This window comes from Hydra viridissima, unplaced genomic scaffold, assembly GCF_058129835.1.
Source record: "Hydra viridissima isolate aposymbiotic clone 2 unplaced genomic scaffold, HvirCarnegie_v1 scaffold_14, whole genome shotgun sequence".
Classification (NCBI taxonomy): Eukaryota; Metazoa; Cnidaria; class Hydrozoa; order Anthoathecata; family Hydridae; genus Hydra; species Hydra viridissima.
The window spans coordinates 855,081-875,277 of NW_028324313.1; the positions used below are offsets into that span (position 1 = coordinate 855,081).

At 30.3% G+C, this 20,197-nt stretch overlaps 1 protein-coding gene across 1 annotated transcript; it reads left to right on the forward strand.

The window, feature by feature from the left end:
• Positions 1-10,958: 10,958 nt before the first annotated feature.
• Positions 10,959-19,183, forward strand: LOC149878686 (uncharacterized). Its single transcript, XM_090072176.1, has 2 exons — positions 10,959-10,979; positions 17,712-19,183. The coding sequence occupies exon 2, from the start codon at positions 17,722-17,724 to the stop codon at positions 18,790-18,792; it is 1,071 nt and encodes a 356-aa protein (XP_089928302.1). The 5' UTR covers positions 10,959-10,979; positions 17,712-17,721; the 3' UTR covers positions 18,793-19,183.
• Positions 19,184-20,197: the final 1,014 nt, after the last annotated feature.

Sequence of the window (20,197 nt, forward strand, 5' to 3'; positions counted from 1 at the left end):
TGTTTCAAAACCATTCCGTCACTTTATTTTGAACAAATTTCATCAACGAAATTAATAGTCTTCGGATCGGAAGTCAAAAGGTGTTTTATTATCCTTAAAAAATCTTGAGGAGTAAAAATTAACTTTGACTTTTTTTCCAAAAAAAATAGTTTTTCAAGAATTTAAATTTTTCTGTGTTAAAATGGCAATATAAAGGTAAAAGACCATAAAATACCGTTGGATAAAAAAAAAAAGAGCCAATTTTCCAAATATTGCCATCCTATAATGCCATGTGGCAACGATGGTTTAATTGAGGAGAGCATAAACATGTAAATATTTGATTCTAAGGCATTTAATTGCCAGTTTATTTGTTTGAGTTGTATCATTTACAATCTGAAAAGGGATGTTTTCTCTTTAAAAAACGTGTAATAAAAACTAAATTTTAGACAAAGTTTTTACATTCTAAGAAGGGAAAATGAAAACTTTTAGTTTACTCGTCAAATTAATCTGAAATGCGCTATAAAGATTTTTTCTTCTAAAATAAGAAACAGCAAATGTCTCAGACATAAAATTATGTCAAAGTAAGTGGACAAAAAAATATTTCTAACATATTTTACGTCGGCAGAAAATTTGTCTCAGACATATTCGAGAGATAACAACTCTGGCAATTATAGTTGTTGGAGCACTTGGTCTCCCACGACTTACGCGTTGCCATCTAAATAAGGATTTACCGAGTCCATATTAATTAAGAAAAATTATTTACTTAATATAAACAAATTATTCAGTGCAGAATTAGTTAAAAAGATTAAGTTTTGTATATATAATACAATATATATATAATATAATATAATATGTATAATACATAATATAAATGAAAAAATAAAAAAAATTTACAATAGCTATTACTTTTACTTATCTTTCGAATCAGATATTTTCTTTTTTATTCTTTTTATACATTTCGAGTTCTTCGGTATTTCATTAGTTCTTTTGTATTTCAGATTTAGTTTTCTTTTACGTTTCGTAACGTTACTTTCAGATTGCTTTCATTTTAACCACCGCGGATTTTATTCAAGCGAAAATTAAAAATTATGTTACGCCGCTTAACTGCTGTATTACCAAAAATCATTTCTAACAAGTATTTACACATAAAACATAAATCTACATGAAATTTTTTACTTTACAATAAAAAACTTAATTTGTCTAAATAATGTTGAGGATAAGTGCATAATGCAGCCATTTGCATAGCAAGTAAAAAAAAGATTCACGATATAAACGTGCCAAAGCAGAGTGCGCAGGCAGCGCTTTTCGTTGCGTGAAGATTACTTAGGTTCTATGGTCATAAACCCAAAAACCTTTCTAAAGTATTGCAAATTATAGTTTTATTAAAAATGACCACCTTCTCTTAAAACAAATCAAGCAAATTTTATTTTTAATTAGCCAAATTATATTAAAAATCTAGTGAAAAAACCAGCTTGGTCTCGTTTTTTTTTATTTTGGGAAAATCACTTTTTAAAGTTTAAAACGCTCTGTTATTCCGTTGAGTTCGGTTTCATTTTCTTCTCTTTTATAAAGAATGGGAATATTTTCACTTAGAATTTAAAAATGCAACACAGCTGATTTTTTCCCTGTAGTCTCTAATTAGAATCGCCCGCGAAACCTAATTTAAAAATCGTCCACATTTGTGAGAATAATCTACTCATATTTAATATTCCCATAAGAAAATATTTAACATTTCAGCAAGGGGATTCTTTTACTTTGGTTGACGACTTTTCAATTTTTACTCTGCCTGCATGTAAACTGCTGGCATATAAACTAAGGTTTACGTCACATTTTTTATACCAAAATTATACGATTTTTACAGATCCATCTCGATTGAGCGATACGTGAAATATTTTTCGGTTAATCACGTCTTTACGTTTTAAATGACGTTATATCGTGGTTGTAACATTGGTTAGACTTTATTTTTAAAAAGATAAAATACCAAAACTATCGATATACTTTATTGGAAACCAAAAAACTATATCGATAATTTTTTTTTTTTCAATTATTTTTGAATTCTTCCGAAAACTGAGTCTCTTCTAAGTTGACACCATATTTTAACCCTTTTGAAAGCTGGCACCATTTTTAAAGTTTTTTTTTTTTCTTTTTTTTTTTAAAGATTCTTTTTAAAAACCCTTCTTGATTGCAAAACAACAAGCCGAAGTTTTGAAAAAAACATTTTTAAAACAAAGAAAAAATTTCAAAAACTCAATAAAATTTGATAAAAATTATAAATAAACATGTTATATGCAAAAATGATAGCTTATTCGGTCAAAAAATTCAAATTTGTTAACAAAATTATTTTTTACGCGCACCTTTGACGCGTTTACTGCGTACACATTCACGCGCGCGTATGGTTTGACTGCACGCGTAAAAAATAACTTTAATTAGAAATTTAGAATTTCCAAGCCAATACACAACATCTTTTTTACATTTTTCTACTTGATATTTGTATGCTTTTGGCAAAACTACCATCATTTATTTCAGCTGCTACTATTGTTATTCCATCTACATAAACACAGCTTTAGCAATATTAATGGTAGCAACTTAACTCAGAGGAAAAAAATGTTTTTAGGATAGTATTTAACTTTTTTCACTAAAATATCGTGCAAGAAGTGGATAAATATGTATCCAAGGGATAAGTTTTGGATCATTTAATATTGTTTATCCCAGAGATATGTATTCACTTTTAAATCAAGAGTTTGCTTTACACTCATATTTAGTTTTTTCCAAAGTGTCTTTACTTTTTTGAATTTTCTGTAAAACATTTGACTTTTTAAAAATTTACTTCTTGCAGAAACTAAAAATAGCGCAATAATATTCAACACCTAGTTCTTTTATTTTTTCTCTTCTGCTTCGCTCTCCAAGGACCACCCATTGCTTATGAGGTTTTCCAAAACCAAAGTAGCTTCTTTTATTTGTCAAAAGGTTTTCTTGAAGCCATTGGTATTCTTTTTCTATGAATGAATCATAATTTCTACAACATTGTTTTTTCTTCACTTTTGAAACAAATGTAGTTAAAGTAGCCTTTAGTTTATTTATGCTCTCTTTGCTAATTTCTTCAGTTTTATTTGATTTGGTAAAGTAAATCCTTCCATAATCCTAACTTATCCACTCCTAATTGACTTATATTCGGGATAAGATCTAATCTCTTTATTTTTATTGTTTTTAAGATTCGCCAAGTTAATAAAATCTTTAATATATATCAGAAACATTTTTGAGTACTTAATATAATTTTTCACTTTACACTGTTTAACATTTTATGTTATTATTTCTTTGACAATTATCACATTAAGTTTCCTATAATGTTTAAGTAAATAATGTTACTTGTACTGAAAACACTGAAGTTGTTAAGTAAAGCTAATTCAAATATGTAGTAGGGGAGACCGGGGCTAGTTGGCTACAGGGGTAAGTTGACACACTGCGTTTAACTTTGGAATTTTCCACCAGAAATTTCCAAAATTCATATGGAACTTTCCCACTTAACTAATTCATCTTTCAGTGTAGTATTAAGGCTGTATGCGGATGCGCATAGAAATTATAGCGATTTTTGTGTTTTTTTACTAATTTTGTAATTTTTGTAACTATATTACTTTTTCAATTTTAAAAAGCAATAACATTAGCTACAAGTAAACTCGAATAGATTTAGGTATTGTATGGTTCACTCTGACCAGTCACATTTTGTGTTTCTCATTATTTCGCGTTTTTGGGGATTTATAAGCCATTTTGTTAGCAAAAAGCTTTTGGGGTTAGTTGGCACAATGATCGCGGGGCTAGTTTGCAACATGTGCCAAATTATAACTTTTCGCATAAGCCGTAAATTTACTTAGTTATATAACACTACAGATCTACAGACATGCGAAATTAAAAAGTATACAGGCCTGTAAATTCTAAAAATGTTACAAAAAATGTTGTTGATGCTATTTTTAGAGAGGTAAAGTCTATTCGATCGACTTAAGGGCAATAAAAGTTAAGGTCAAAAAATATTGTTGGATAAAAATCATCAAGACTTTTCATATAAAAGATGCGTTTGAAATATATGCTTAATGTTGCTTAACTTGTCTCTTTTTATATAATGTGCCAACTTACCCTGAGAGTAAAGGCAACTTACCCCGGGCCGGGGTAAGTTGGCACATATTTTTTTCTTTTTTGGGCTACCAATAAACTTTTTTTTTAATGTTTGACACTTAAGCATGCTTGTCAAATTCGTATTCTTTTGAAGTGCAATTTGATATCCTCAAAAAAGTTCACCCAGTAATGCACAGAGCTCAAAAACTAAAACTCCGGTCTCCTATACTTATCGAATAATAAATTATTATTCAAAATTAACAGTAAACATTTTAACAAACTTTTAAGTAGCACATGATGACAAAACTATGTTTCTTGAAACAATATTTGATATACTAAAACAAGCTACAGAAGTAAAAAAACTCAAATTCAAGAAATACAAATGTCAATGAATCCATAAAAACCTTGTTTTCCGCCATTTTCATTTGTTTTGATATAATTGACTACTGTTAAAAAATGGCGGAAAATAATGTTTTTATGAATTCACTGACATTTGTATTTCTTTAATAACTCCCTATACCGCAGCAATCCCAACTCGCTGGAACATTTTTTTAGCTGATATTTAAAACATAGAAAATTTTTCTAATTTGAACAAAAAAAAAAATCGGTTGAAATTTTATTTTCGGATATTTTTTAAATATATAAAGTCAAAAGATTATCTTAAAAGTAAATAAAGACTAAAAAAGTAAATTAAGATTAAAAAGTCTCCATTTTTACTAAATAAAAATCTCTCATTTTTTAGATTTCTTTGAAAATAATTTCAAAATTTTTAACTTCTTTTAACCGTAAAATACAAAATAAAAGTTTTATGAAAAACCGTTTTTACTTTTTAAATAAATAATCATTGTAATTTATTATTATTAAAAAAAGGGCAATTTATTTACAAAAAAAGTTGTGAGGGGTTTATTACCATTTTTTTGTTGTTTTGAGTCACGTAAAATCGGTGCATAAAAGGAATATCTCTTAAATAAACGTTAACTTATGTAAATAGAATTATATCGTTATGGTATAGCAATTTCCCCTAATACAAAATAAAGTTATACTTTTTGCATATAACTTTTTGATAATAGTCTATGAAAAAAGTAAAAAATTTTTAACAGGTGACAACTGAAAAACGAGACTGGATTTAACGACACATATCTCTTTTAAGGTGTAAGGAAAAACAAAAAGGAAAAATGTTTTAGAAAATATTTTTATCTAGCTTTTCTCTATGCAATCAGTTATTTTCAATGAAACCATTCCGTCTGACTTTATCAACTAAGACCTGGTATAGACTAAGCTAAACTCCTTATGAGCTCAATATCAACTTTATGAAAGCAATACTTGATTCTAGAGGGTAATTTTTTAAGATTTTCTGCATGCCAACTATTCTTGTAGACAAGGCCTTTCGAAATACTCCAAAAATTTTCGATAGGACAACATTCTGGCAAGTTTGCAAGGTTATCTACTTTCTCTACAAAAAGGATTTTTTTCTTGTTTAGGTACGTGATTACTGTTTTTGCATAGTGGAGGATGCCAAATCAGACGAGAATACATATGCGCCATCTGAATGATACCTATCCATGAACGGAGTAAGTCTCTTCTTAATGCATTTTTTAAGTAGATTTATTGATTTACAGCCAGTCCACTAGGCACAAAATAGGGCTAAGAAATGCCATTTTCAGAAAAAGCAATCCCTAGAAAAAATTTTTTTTGAAACTTTTTGTTTTGTTTGGTATTTTACTGTAGATAGAGTAGATTTTACATTGCTAGTATAAAATACATCATTTCCATTGATACTATACTGTGACTTAACGTGAAATAAGACTCATCATCATTGATTGGTTTACAATTTTCGAATTTCTGATACAATTGACTGCACTTAGTTCTAGCTTTTTGCTGGTCAGAACGTTTTGGAAATTTGTCATTTTTTTTCTTTGTTTAAATTTTTTCTTTTTTTTAAATGTTTTACTGATGTGTTGCTGAGCAACAGTTGAACTTTTTACCTGCCTGTCGTTGAGAAACTCCGTCTTTATGGTCAAACATAAGTTTGAGCCTTTTAATGTTTGTCTTAGTCATTTTTTTTAGCCTTTCCTCCACTTCCTTGAACTCTTTGGTAACCAGATTCACCTACAGCACATTTAATTATCTTGTAGATAGTACTATTAGGTATATTCTCAGTTTTAAAATGGTTATAAGTGAACTTTTTACCAGCATTTCTGTAATTTAAATAAAATTCATACACACGTTATCTAATCTCTTCTTGTTCTGAACTTTGCTATAAAAAATAAAAACACGTAAAATATTTAAAAACTAGAATAAAAATACTTTCTAAAACATTTTTCCTTTTTATTTTACCTTCTAACTTAAAAGAGATGTGTCGTTAACTTTAGTCTCTCAGTTGTCATCCATTGTTATTATTTATTTATTTATTTATTTATTTATTATTATTATTATTATTATTATTATTATTATTATTATTATTATTATTATTATTATTATTATTATTATTATTATTATTATTATTATTATTATTATTATTATTATTATTATTATTATTATTATTATTATTATTATTATATATTATTATTATTATTAATATAAAGAGATATGAGTCATAATATCCAGTCTTGCTTTTCAGTAGTCGCCCATTGTTATTATTTATTATTATTATCATTACTATTATTTTTATTACTATTATTATTATCACTATTATTATTATCATTATCATTATCATTATTGTTATTATTATTAATATTATTCTTCCACAAATATATTAATTCTCTTGTGTTAGCTATATCCATACAAATTTATTTACAGGAGATGCAACAAAAACAGTATAAGCTAAGTTGGTATTAATAATGTCTTGATCTGTATGCTGAGACATTGTAAAAATTTTAAATTTACTAGATATTATGTATTTGTCTGTCACCTACTAAAAAGAATAAGTAACTTGAACCTGGCAAAAAAAAAAAAAAAAAAAGAAACAAAGAAGTGCTTGACAATAATCGTCAATTATTGAATCAAAAGTTTAACTTGACAATTGGCATAAGTTTGTTATGTATCTAAATATTTTTGCATACAATGTAATTAATTATGTCATGGATATTCTAGAAGAGATACAGGCCTAACCCATACACTATTCACTACAAATTTGTTATTTCACTTTAAGACTGCTTAAAGCCTACTACATTTTGAAAGTATCACACACAACTTCTTTTTAATGATAGTAAAAGAATAACACAATGTAAACCATATTGCAGTTTAAGATAACGACCTAACATCAACTTTATAAAAAGCCTGGATTGCTGATGATTGCTGAAAGACATGAAACTTTAAGTACAATAAATATTTACAACTTCTTTGTTATACATTATATATATGTATATATATATATATATATATATATATATATACACTACCGTGCAAAAGTCTCCGCTCATGTGTAATATTTGCAAGGAACAGTAAATGCAATACATTTTAGGATGATTTTAAATATATAAAAAGAAAAAAATGTTAATATAAAAAGTTGATGAGGCCAAATCATAATTTTGCATACTTTTTCCTTTTCTTTTTGTTTCAAATAATTTTGTTTACCTTTCTTTTGTTGAGTTCTGCTGCTAAAAACATGGCAGAAATTTTTCTATATGAATAACCTTTTTCACGTAAAATACATATAAAGTTCTTCAGTATTCTTTATTAAATTTAAAACTGCACAAAAGTTTTAACCAAAATATTTTTTGTAAGCTTAGGTTTGACAGTAGCATGATACTTTCCGGCATGGTAAGGATGTTTTCAGTAATTTTAATTGGTTGCTTTTAATAGACTTATGTTTATATTTATACTTGAAAATGGCATTAGTGTGCGCATTTAATGTCTTGAATTTAATAAAGAATTTGAGAAATGGTGAAAGTAAAGAAAGAATATTGTAAAGAACTTCGTGGCAAAATATGTATTTTACGTGAAGAAGGTTATTCATATAGAAAAATTGCTTCCAGGTTAAAAATATCCGAATCAGGTGTGAGATATGCTCTACAACGATTGCATGATATTGGTTCCAACAGTGACAGATCACGTTCTGGAAGACCAAGAGTTACATCACGGCAAGAAGATACCTTTATTGTTGTGTCCAGCAAAAGAAATAGAAAAATTCCAGCCACAATTTTAACAGCAGAACTCAACAAAACAAGGGTAAAGCCAGTATCAACTGATACTGTAAAAAGAAGACTAAGATCAGTCAACTTAATTGGACGCATTGCTGCACGTAAACCTTTGTTGAGGGCAGTAAATAAGAAGAAAAGATTGGAATGGGCAAAAATGCATAAAAATTGGGGATTAGAAGATTGGAAGAAAGTTCTATGGACAGACGAGAGTAGGTTCGAACTTTTTGGTACCCGACGTCGCGTGCATGTTAGGCGTTTACCTAATGAAAGAGTGCTTCCTCAATGTATACAAAGTACTGTAAAACATGGAGGTGGTAATATTATGCTTTGGGGATGTTTTGGCAATGGGTTAACTGGAGATTTAGTTGAAATCACATCTACCATGGATAAACACATGTACCATAATATTTTGGTTAAGCACGCGATTCCATCTGGTATTCGTATAATTGGGAAAGGATTCATCATGCAGCAGGACAACGATCCAAAACATGCATCTGGATTATGCAAAAATTATTTGAAACTAAAAGAAAGGGGAAAAGTTTGCAAAATTATGACTTGGCCTCCTCAATCACCAGATCTATCACCCATCGAAAAGTTGTGGGATGAACTGGATCGGAAGATCAGAGAAGCAGGTGAAACATCTTTTATTAATCAGCAAATGCTATGGGAACGTTTGCAAAAAGCTTGGAATGAGATAACAGCGGAAACCATGAATAAATTATTAGTCCGAATGCCAAGATTATGTGCTGCTGTTATACGCTCCAAGGGGTCTCATATTGATGAAAATAAAATTTAACATTTACAACTTTGTATATTAACATTTTCTTGATTTTATATATTTAAAATCATCCTAAAATGTATTGTATTTACTGTCTAATTCATTGTTTAATAAACAATTAAAAATAAACGCAATTTTCTTGCAAACTTTTGTTACTTTATTGAAATATTACAAATGAGCGGAGACTTTTGCACGGTAGTGTATGTATATATATATATATATATATATATATATATATATATATATATATATATATATATATATATATATATATATATATATATATATATATATTGCTCTATTTATACATAGTATTGAGCACTCTTAAACGAGCATGAGACTTTGTATTTTAAATTAATACAATTCGAAACAACAATTTCCTGACACTAAAAAGTGGGAAAAATGAGAAAACGAGGGAGAAAATAAGTGGAGGTTCAGAGCAATATCCAAGATAAAAAGACTTCTGGGCGAAAAGCTTTTGAATAAAAAAATGAATTATTCACGGAACAAACTGAAAGTACTGTGTTAAGTTTATTAAAAATTAAAGACAATAAAGTCAGACTGAAATCAAATAAAAAACAAAGACAAGAGATTAAAAATAAGGGAAGCTTAATCTTTTTTTTACTGAAAAAAAAAAGTAGTTAAAAAGGAAGTGATAGCTTGCTTAGAAGTTCGAAAAAAATTTTCAACTGATTTTTTGAGCTGTTCAAAGCAACGTCATAAGAAGTGACGTAATAAGAAGTGTCATTGGGAAATAAGGTAAAACTTTATTTGGAAAAAAATTTAACTTCATAAATTTCTATTTTACTTAGAAATCTTATCATTGTTATTTACTTTAAAAAAAAAAAAAGGTTTCTTTCGAAAATGGTTTAAAAAAATGGTCTAAATGATCTATTCTTCAAAAATTTTACGTTTCGCCGCGAAGAAAATCGACTTGATTAACACTACAATTTTTGACATCAGTTCTGGTTTCATTCAATTAATCTTATTTAAATTTACACAGAAAATTCTTATCTAAGATTAGAACAATTTACTCTTAAGATATCAAAAATTCATCAGTCCAAATACTATCATCCATAAGAAATCGGACGATTTTTAGGTTTACTTTCTTGTAAGAGTCTTTTATTTGTCGCAAAACTTAAAATCTTATTTCGAGTTGTGGTAGCTTTTACGATAAGTCTTGATACAGTCATTCTTTGATTTCAAATACTTCGTTTCATCTGTATACATTACCTTTTAGTGGCCACACAAAATATTTCGTAACACCTTTTTCCTTTTTAAGTGTTTTTTTAGTGTTCGACACAACCCCCTAGATATTAAAATAAAATAAAATAAAAATTGTTGAAAGTTATGACGAAACTTGAAACTTGATGGTTTAAATGAAAACAAAAACTTCCGGAATATTATCTTTTCTTTCAAATTAAATTTAATTAGTTTGTATTAAACATTCAATGCATACACACAACTTCGCTAATATTCCTTTGGGTTGCGCAATCTGCCCAGTTTTATCAGCAATTATCATGTATGTTAGGCTCGTGATAAATATTTGGTTGTAGTAAAAACTTGGAGCTCAGCATTTCTAATTTTAAGAAAACAAGTCCATATTAAGTTGTCACGAGTTAATCGAGTTTAAGGTTGTCACAAGTTAATCGAGTTTAAAGTTTGTTATAAAAAAAAACATTCTTTGTTTATGTGTAATTAAAAACGTTTAGTTGATTCTTAACCCTGTCATGCGTTGGGTTGTTCTATAACAACGAATTAAACTAAGCTTCCCCACTTCAAATGGTGCATTCTAACCAATTGAAAACAATATTATTTTAAAAATGAGAGTTGAAAAAGGCTGCAGTAAAAGTCTACTTTAAAATTTTATAGTACGGCTGTCATTTTGTAGATGATTTTTTATGGGTTATGTTAGTTATGGAAAAGTAATTGGTGCATGAAAGGGTTAATACCTTAATCATTAATTACGCCAGGTAAGAAAGTTTTTTAACTTTCAAATTACAAACTAAAAAAAAAAAAAAATGAAAATATCGAAAGAAAAAAAAAGAAGCATATTTTGAATGTTTTGGCGTTACAATAACGTTTTACTCGACACGTTTTACTCGACACGTTTTTAGCGAATCTTTGATGACATTTTTTCTTTTGCTTGAATATCTCGGTGAAAATGTTCGCTTTGCTCAATTACTCAACTTTCACTATAATAGAAAATTGACATAGCACATACCAACTCAGTATAGTCGCCTCATTTATTTAAGAACGCTGCAACCCCAAAATACTGATTTTTCTACTTTTGACTTAGTCGTTCAAAACCTTCGCATCCTAACATTTTTTAACTCAGAGCACAATGATAAACCTCGAGCTTAATTTTGAATTTTTTAGTTTAGGGGGAAAACTTTGATGTTCTGATTTGTATAATTTTGATTTTGATCACAAGATTGACGTGCAATTTGAGGCATTACGATTTTTCTCTAAATTTTTTCTCTTTTATCGGGAGGTTTATTAACGACACTTGGAACATGAAGCTTTTAATTTTGCAATTGAATCGGAATAAAAACTGGATAAAACGAAAAAAATACGTCAGAATAAATCTTCTATCTTTTTAGCACGTCTAATCTTAGAAATATCAACCAACCAAACTGAAACTTCCATCAGAATGTTATACGCATGTTTTATCTTGCTCCTTTATATTCATTCATACCAAAATAAGCTTCATAGATTCATCCCAAAACTGAGTATAAAGAAACCAGGTTCATGGGTTACGGGTAAAAATTGATGTGGAATGATCAAAGTGAGAAAATTAAGTCAAAATAAGAAACGTAAATAAAAAAATAAAAACATAAATGTATATCTGACGTAAAGTTGACGTTTCAAAAAAGGAATTCTATTTTTTTCAAACGGTTGCTGCGGCGCAAAACGCATTGTTGTAACAACACATTATATAATTCTTTGTAGAAAATCATTGTATAATTCATTGTATAAATTCATTGTATAATTCGTTGTACTTACGTCGCGACAATTGCTTAAGAAATTACGGCACAATGAATTTGAAAACCTATAAGTTGTAAAAGCAGAAATAGAGTACAGAAATCTAAAACTGTAACAGAAACATAGTCGTCTTGATTTTACAAGCTATTACAAGCAGTATGACACCAATGGCAAAAGTGATTGAAAAATTTGATGGGTCTTGCGATGTGTTAGTATGACTGAAGAAAATTAAACTGGTCGGTGAACTACAAAAGATGGGCGATCATCTGTCTTGGATAATTCCGTTATTTCTCGAAGGAAGTGCATTTACCTTATATGAACAACATAGCGATAGCAAGAAAACCTCCGCCGTGGATATTGAAAAAGCTTTATTGGATGCGTTTGCAGTAGATAGTTTTGAAGCCTAGGATGTTTAGGGATCGGAGATGGAACGAAGGCGAACCCGTCGATGTTTACATGGCCAGTTTGCGTCAACTTATGAGACTTGAAAAAGTTGAAAATGAAGAGTTACTGCAGCGAGCGTTTATAAATGGATTGCCAGGTGAAGCTTCAAAGCAGTTACGAACGCAAGTAAAAATAGTTGGGATCAACTTGCAGAATGTGTTAAACCACGCAAGAGTGCTTTTGTCGGAACCAATAAAAAAGGAATGTGTTTCAACAACAATCTCTGGAATCAAAAAAAATGCTACTAGATCATCTTCATCCTCTAATGGTTTAAATTGCTATAACTGCGGTAAACCTGGACAAGTTGCCCGAAACTATCTTTCAAAGCAACGAAATGCTAATGGTGCAATAAGATGTTTTCAATGAAAAAAAAAAACTGGCCATATTGCAAGATTTTGCTCATTGCAACAGGAAAATTCAAGTGGGGAATTGCCAGTGCCAGCTGTTCCCTTGAGCAACTAACGGCGCTCCCATATGCGTAGTGCACGTGAACAACTTTGCAGCAAATGCACTGGTCGATAGTGGATGTACCCAAACCATTATTTCAAGAAAAATGGCTCAGAAAGCAAATGTTTACATTAGAAGAAACGAACTCAAGGTATTGGCTGTAAACAGAGAACTTGTGGAAACAGTGGGAGAAGCAATGATAAAATTGGTAATAGCTGGGAAACAGCTACAGATGTCAGTAATGATTTTAAAAAGCGTTCTCGACGGTACTGACGTTGTTATTGGTATGGATATCATTAATCGTTGTGGAGGAGTGCACCTATACGATGAAAAGATCGAGTTTGGCTTTGTTTCAATTTGTAAGGAGAAAAAAATGTGTTGGCTACAATGTTACTATGACGGACAAGGATTTTGATGCTTATTTCGATGGTACAAAGTGGACTGTTAAATACAAATGGAAACACCATGAACTCTAACTGCAAAATTCTGTCGCGCAGTACAAGGATAAAACCCCAAATAATACATCAATTTAACGAAGAGATGGACTCATGGGTGGAAAACGGTAGGTTAAAACTGTGCAATAAAGATGAACAAGGGATTATCCCGATTATCCCGGTAATGGCAGTTGAACAGGAAAATAAAGGGAAAATACAACCAGCTTTGGACTTTCGTGAGTTAAATCAGTATGTTAACTCGCATAATGCCACAAGTGATGCATGTGACTAAATAGTGAGGAGATGGAGAAAAATTGGTGACGGATTTTTAATGCTTGATCTCAGATGTGCCTACATGCAAATTCACATTAATCCGGTTTTATGGAAGCATCAGGTAATAGTCTATAAAGAGATGCAATACTATCTTACACGTCTCGGCTTTTGTTTAAATTCTGCACCAAAAATCATGTCCTTCAATCCTAGGCAAAGTGCTGAGTCTCGATACTGGTATTAATAAAGCAACTGACTACTAAATCGACGACATAATTGATAATTTGAAAAAAATGTTAGTTGAAAATGTCGTAAACCATTTGGCGCGGTATGGATTGATAATAAAAGAGCCGGAGGAATGTAGCGCTGCACGAGTGTTGGGTTTGCAACTGTTTAGAAACGAAAAGAAATAGCTTTCTTTGGAAACGTGACAATAATATTCTGAGGAAGACATCAAAAAAGGATAATATAACACAACGAAGACTTTTTCCAATGTATGGGTACTTATTAGGGTACTATCCCGTTGGAAATTGGCTTAGAATGGCATGTAGCTTTGTAAAACGTCATTGTCATGGAGAAGTTTGGGATGATTCAATTTGGGATCAAGCACAGTCATGGTTGGTCGAAATACTGCGTCGATTGAAATTAAGCGATCCTGTAAAAGGGATATGGGATGCTGAAGGGATTAACAATGGAGCAATATTGTGGTGTGATGCAAGTAGCATGGCGATGGGAGTTGTTCTAGAACATGATGGTGTAATAATTAAGGATGCAGGCTGGCTACGAAGCATCAATGATGTCATGCATATTAATATTGCTGAATTAGAAACTGTGGTACGTGGAATAAACCTATCCGTCAAGTGGGATATGAAGAACCTATCAGTGTTCACTGACTCAGTAACCGTACATGAATGGCTAAAAAGTGTGCTGACCAAAACTCATACAGTTCGATCTAATGGGCTTTCAGAAATGCTCATTAAATGAAGACTTTTACTATTACGAGATTTAATAAAGGAATATAAAATGAACATTGTGCTAAAGTGGGTTCCGTCCTCTTAAAATAAAGCTGATGCACTGACAAGAGCTCCAAAGACCTAGTTAAACGAACTTTTACGCAAAGATGTCAAAGAACTATGTGGGTTGAATGTTACAGAAGAAATTCGTAAATGTCACTTAGAGCATCATTTTGGCGTTAATCGAACGATGTTTACAGTGCAAAGAATAATCCCGCAAGTAATGAGAAAAGACGTCGAAGAATGTGTGCGCTCTTGTTGACAGTTCAATTAAATCAATCCAGTACCATTAAATTGGGATCACGGAGTGCTAGATGTTCCCGATACATGGTATCGTATTGCGTGTGAAATGACTCACTATAATGGGTCACCATTCCTTACAATGATTGGCTGTGGTCCGAGTCTATTTGCAGTGTGGAGAAAAATGTCTCGCGAAGATAGCAAGAGTGTACTAACTCAATTGGATTCGGTTTTTAAGGAGTATGGTCCATCACGAGAACTATTGATAAACAATTGAGTGGTGTTCAGATCGAATGAGCTTTCTACGTTTTGTGAGAAATGGTGTGTACTAAAGATGTATAGATGTACATATAGACCAGCGGGAAATGGGATTGTGGAGCGTAACCACCGCACAGTAAAACGTACCGCTGCGAGTGCACAGATATGTCCGTTGCAAGCAATACTTTGGTATAATTCAACACCAACGATTGGAACGCAAAAAAACTCTACACCTGCTTCTCAAAAGTGTAAGTACGAATGGCGTCTACCACTTCAATGGGAGAAGAGTTCTGAAACTCAAGAAATATCAACTCAGGTTACAAAAAACTACAGGATTAGTGAACAAGTTTACGTTCGTCCCATTAACGCAAAGTGCACCTCGATTGGGAAAATTAGCAATATAACGAACATGATCACAAAAACAAATATTGAAGTTGATGCTGTACCAAGACACGTAAGAGATATAAGAAAAGTTCCTGCATCAGATATAATTAAAAAGAAGAAAGTTTCAAGAAAAATTACTAACAGCAAAGATAGTGGAATTGATGGCGAAAATTGCTTCTCTTAAGATTATAAACAAAATGAAGCCATCAGTTTATAGAAAGCGTGAATTGAGCGAACAAACCCCAAATGCTTTATAAATTTTCGTTAGATACTCAATATCTTCGTAACCTTTGAAAATAATATTTAGAACCGGTAAAACTGGTCCTGGTCTTAAATGGGGAAAAAAAATTGTTTGGGTAGAAATTACTCAAGTATTAAGAATTGAAAATTTAAAAAAAGGGATTTAAAAATTATGTAAGATTTAAATAAAGCATATACCTCTTAGGCATTGGGGAAAAGATTATATAAGAATTTAAGACGCTTAAAGTTGCGGCCAAAATAAAATTTTTATGAAAAGTATGTTCAAGTTTAACCAGAAGCTACTTTCTTCTACGTGGCAACAAGTGCACCTTTAATTTATTACATACTTGTAATGATTTGCTGTATATCTATTAGAGGAAACACTTAGGAACTTTTTGCGAACGTAACAATTAAAGATTAAAATTATGTGTTCGTAAAATTAACCGAACGTAACGATTAACGGTATCAATTAAATTGTGGTATTGAAATTCCGACGAGTAATTGATTCAATTAGTTCGTGACTTCAAGTCATTTGCTCGAAAGGTTCGTCACAGCTTGCGTAAACCAATTAATTTGCTCGAAGTTTCCGTTAAAAGTTACGAGAGCCATCGATGCATTTGTTACGATCCTTTTGCCGTTAAATTGTCATAAAATTTTGAAACTGAACATTCTTATGATAACAATGATCGAAGTTTAAAAAATTCTACAAACCCGTTCGTCACTAAAGTGCTATTAAAGAATATTACATACATACATAGGAACAATTTCACTTTTATTGAAGTTGTCATAGAAATGTTTTGAATCTATGTAAAAAATGTTAAACTTGCTTGTACATGCATCTTCTATCAACAATCACAACTTGTCATTTGACTGTCTTGGGTAAGTCGTATTTTATCAGTCGTTTCCTGTTTGGTGTTCTGACATGCTCCACTGTTGCTGAGTACTGAGACTGAATGGTGTTTTGAGAAGCAATTGCTCCTTTACTGCTTTCATCATCTATCTCTTCCTTTGAATCCGAGACCTCAGTGTTTCTTTTCTCTTACGAGTCATCAATTGGAGCCTCACCATCCTCGTTGACCTTACCAAACCATCGCCGTATGAAGGATTTTGACACGTTAATGACAACAGGGCTGTAGAAATTTAGTTGAAAAAAATTTAGGTAAATTTCGTAATTGACTAATATTTACGTTTACGAATCGTAAATAACGATTAAAATACAAATAACAAAAAATAAATTTCATTAGCAATATCTCAATAAATTCAGTAAACTTAACGATACTAATTACAAAACCAGTAAAAATAATTTAAAAACTATTTTTAAATGAGAATTGATCTATTATGTGGAACACAATTTTGTAAACAAATAAAATTACATAAAAACACCATTTATAGAAAGATCCATATCGTTATTTACGAACTTTAACGCAAATTATTAATGAAAGTTTCGTAATTGAGGTATGATACATACTAATACGATTAAATCTTACAACGAATCAAATAATGACGTTTCTTACGAAAAATGCAACTAAATAAACCGCGATTTTGTTTTTCGATAAAAAATTTCAAATCGAAGATCAGAATTTTTTTCGTTCTTGATTTTAAAATGACGCAACTTCGTTTTAATCGCAATTTTAAAATTCTCTAATATTTATAAAGGTTTGCTGTGTATTCATAATGATTAATTAAATATCAAAATGAATCGGTAGACATTTGCAATATTTTGATACATAACGATAAATATTCTTTATAAGGGTTCTGTTCATATGTGTAAACGAAAAATAAAAAAGCTTTTAAGAAAAATTTCAATTTTAGAAAAAATACTTTTTATCTTTGTCCTTTTTAATTTATCTAAAAGCATAAAAAATATTATAATATTACATTTCATGAAATATTTTTAATAATAATAATAAAGTTTAACAATTTTATTAAATTAACTAGGAACTTAATGATAATGTATTATTAAATAATAATTTATTGTATCTTTTAGCAGACTAAACGAAATGAAGGATTGCAAAGTTAAGTTGCTGATTTTTAGTGCTGCTGCAGGGTTAGTATTTCTTTACATCGAATATTTACATTTAGCAATGGATTTTCTACCCAAACAAAAACCTGCGTTTAAACTTAATAAGACTCAAAATCCTTGTTTAAAATATAAATTCCGCGAAGTTCTTCTTTTGATCACGTTTAACAATCCTCTCTACGAACATATTCCATTACTTCTAAACATGTACGGAAGTGTTTTTTCAAACATCATGTTTTGCGGACCAAAAAACTCAGCGTCTATTTATCCAATGATTAACTCAATAACTTATAAAGGATTTTTTAGCTATGATGAATGTGCTGCTCAAGTGATGCGCACACATCCCAATTGCACTGGTTATTTGACCTTCAGCGATGACGTTTTGCTTAACGTTTGGAACCTAAAGAGCGTCAATCTCGACAAGTTATGGCAAGGCCCAGAGTTCCCATACAAGTCTGGAAAGTTTATTGTTTCATCAGGAGACGACTGGCATTTTTGGAAAACCCCATTTGGTTTACAATCGTGTGTTCAAGCCCTACAGAAAATTGGCTCACTTAACACGTATAAACAACATGTAAACCGTTTAATGAAGTCTAACAACACTTACGGAAAAGGACTAATCATGAAGTCATTTGATAACTACACCTGCTACGGTGAACGCTCTGACATTTTTTATATTCCGCAGCACATGGCAAAAGACTTTATCGAACTTTCACACGTGTTTAAAAATGAAAACGTGTTTCTTGAAATCGCCGTTCCGACTATTATAAGGTTGCTTGCCACTGACATTGAGAACTTAAAAGGCATCTACATGCCTGGAGAAGTTGGTAGCGATCTCGTGAGAAGAAGCGATCGTCTTCTTCTCTACTATAGCATAGATATACACTTTATTCATCCGTTTAAGTTTAACTACGGCAATGATTCAACAGTCGGCCTGAACTTTTTGAGAAACAACTTCACAAAAATGGTAAATACTCAAGCAGCATGTTGTAATTCTTCATATGATGATGTCATTCAGAATCCTAAAACTGAAGTCAATTTAAATTTCTAGACATTCTCACTTTTTTCGATATATATTCGATAAATATGGTTGATGTTAAAGAAATATACGAACCATGGATTCATTGGATGGAAATTTTTGTACATTTCAGCAGAAGTTTTTTTTTCATAAATGAACAGTTGAAAGATACTTCGCTCAGAATTAAAAAAAAACAAACCAAAGTACTCAATTGAAAAAGTCCCGAAGAAGCCGTTCTAAGGTTCGAGCAGTAAAATAATAATCTTTAAACAAAAATGCAATGCTAAAAACGCAAACTCAGTTCCAGTCTCTTGCCAGTGAATTTCTTTTCCAGCCGCATGATGAAAAGGTGTTACCGATTGTTAAAGAACAATGTGTCTTTTGTAATGCTTTTTTAAACAGATTTTCTAAGGAATTATTCCAATGATTATTGTTCTAACTATTCTAATTACTCTAATCATTCTAAGTTTACAAATTTCTTTCATAAATCTACAGCGCTAAGTTAGCGCTGTAGATTTATGAATGAAATTTGTAACTGTCCATTTAATAGTTTATTAAATAGTCCATTTAACATCAAATTTTCTGCATTTGCCAGGTGCAATTTTATTTAAAGGCATGCATCAACTTAAAAGAAATTTCTTTAATAATTTTGTAATCAAGGAAAAAACTTAAACCACGCTGCATGATTTAAAAATTATTTTCTGTTTATGAAAACTTTTCTCCGATAACAGATCACTATATTTTTTTCATAAACAATTGTTTTATTCACCTTCATCCATATTTGTGGCAGCAGTAATAATGGCGACACTATTTTTATTTTCTGCGGAATAATAACAAAAGATAACGTTAAAAAGTCTTTTAAGACTGTTTTTCTGGACATCTAAGAAAGTAACACATAATCCCCATCTATAGATAAAAACACTAAGTTGTTAATACAGTACAATTTCTCTAACTCGAATCTCCTTCATTCGAAAACCTCCATAATTCGATTAGATGTAAAGTTACTGTGAAATGCGCTTAAGAAAGTCAACTCTCTATAATTCGATAACAGTATATATATATATATATATATATATATATATATATATATATATATATATATATATATATATATATATATATATATATATATAAACTATTTCATAACCAATTCATTATGTTAACAAATATATAATAACTGTTAAATTACAGTACAACCTCTCTAGTTCGAATTTTATGAAGTAAAATAAAAGTTTGAATTTGAGAGATTTTCGAATTATAGAAAGTTGACTTTTCTTAAGCGCATTTCACAGTAATTTTACATTTAATCGAATTATGGAGGTTTTCTAATGTGTGTATATATATATATACATATATATATATATATATATATATATATATATATATATATATATATATATATATAAAACGGTTTTATAACATCTGATGATCGCTATTG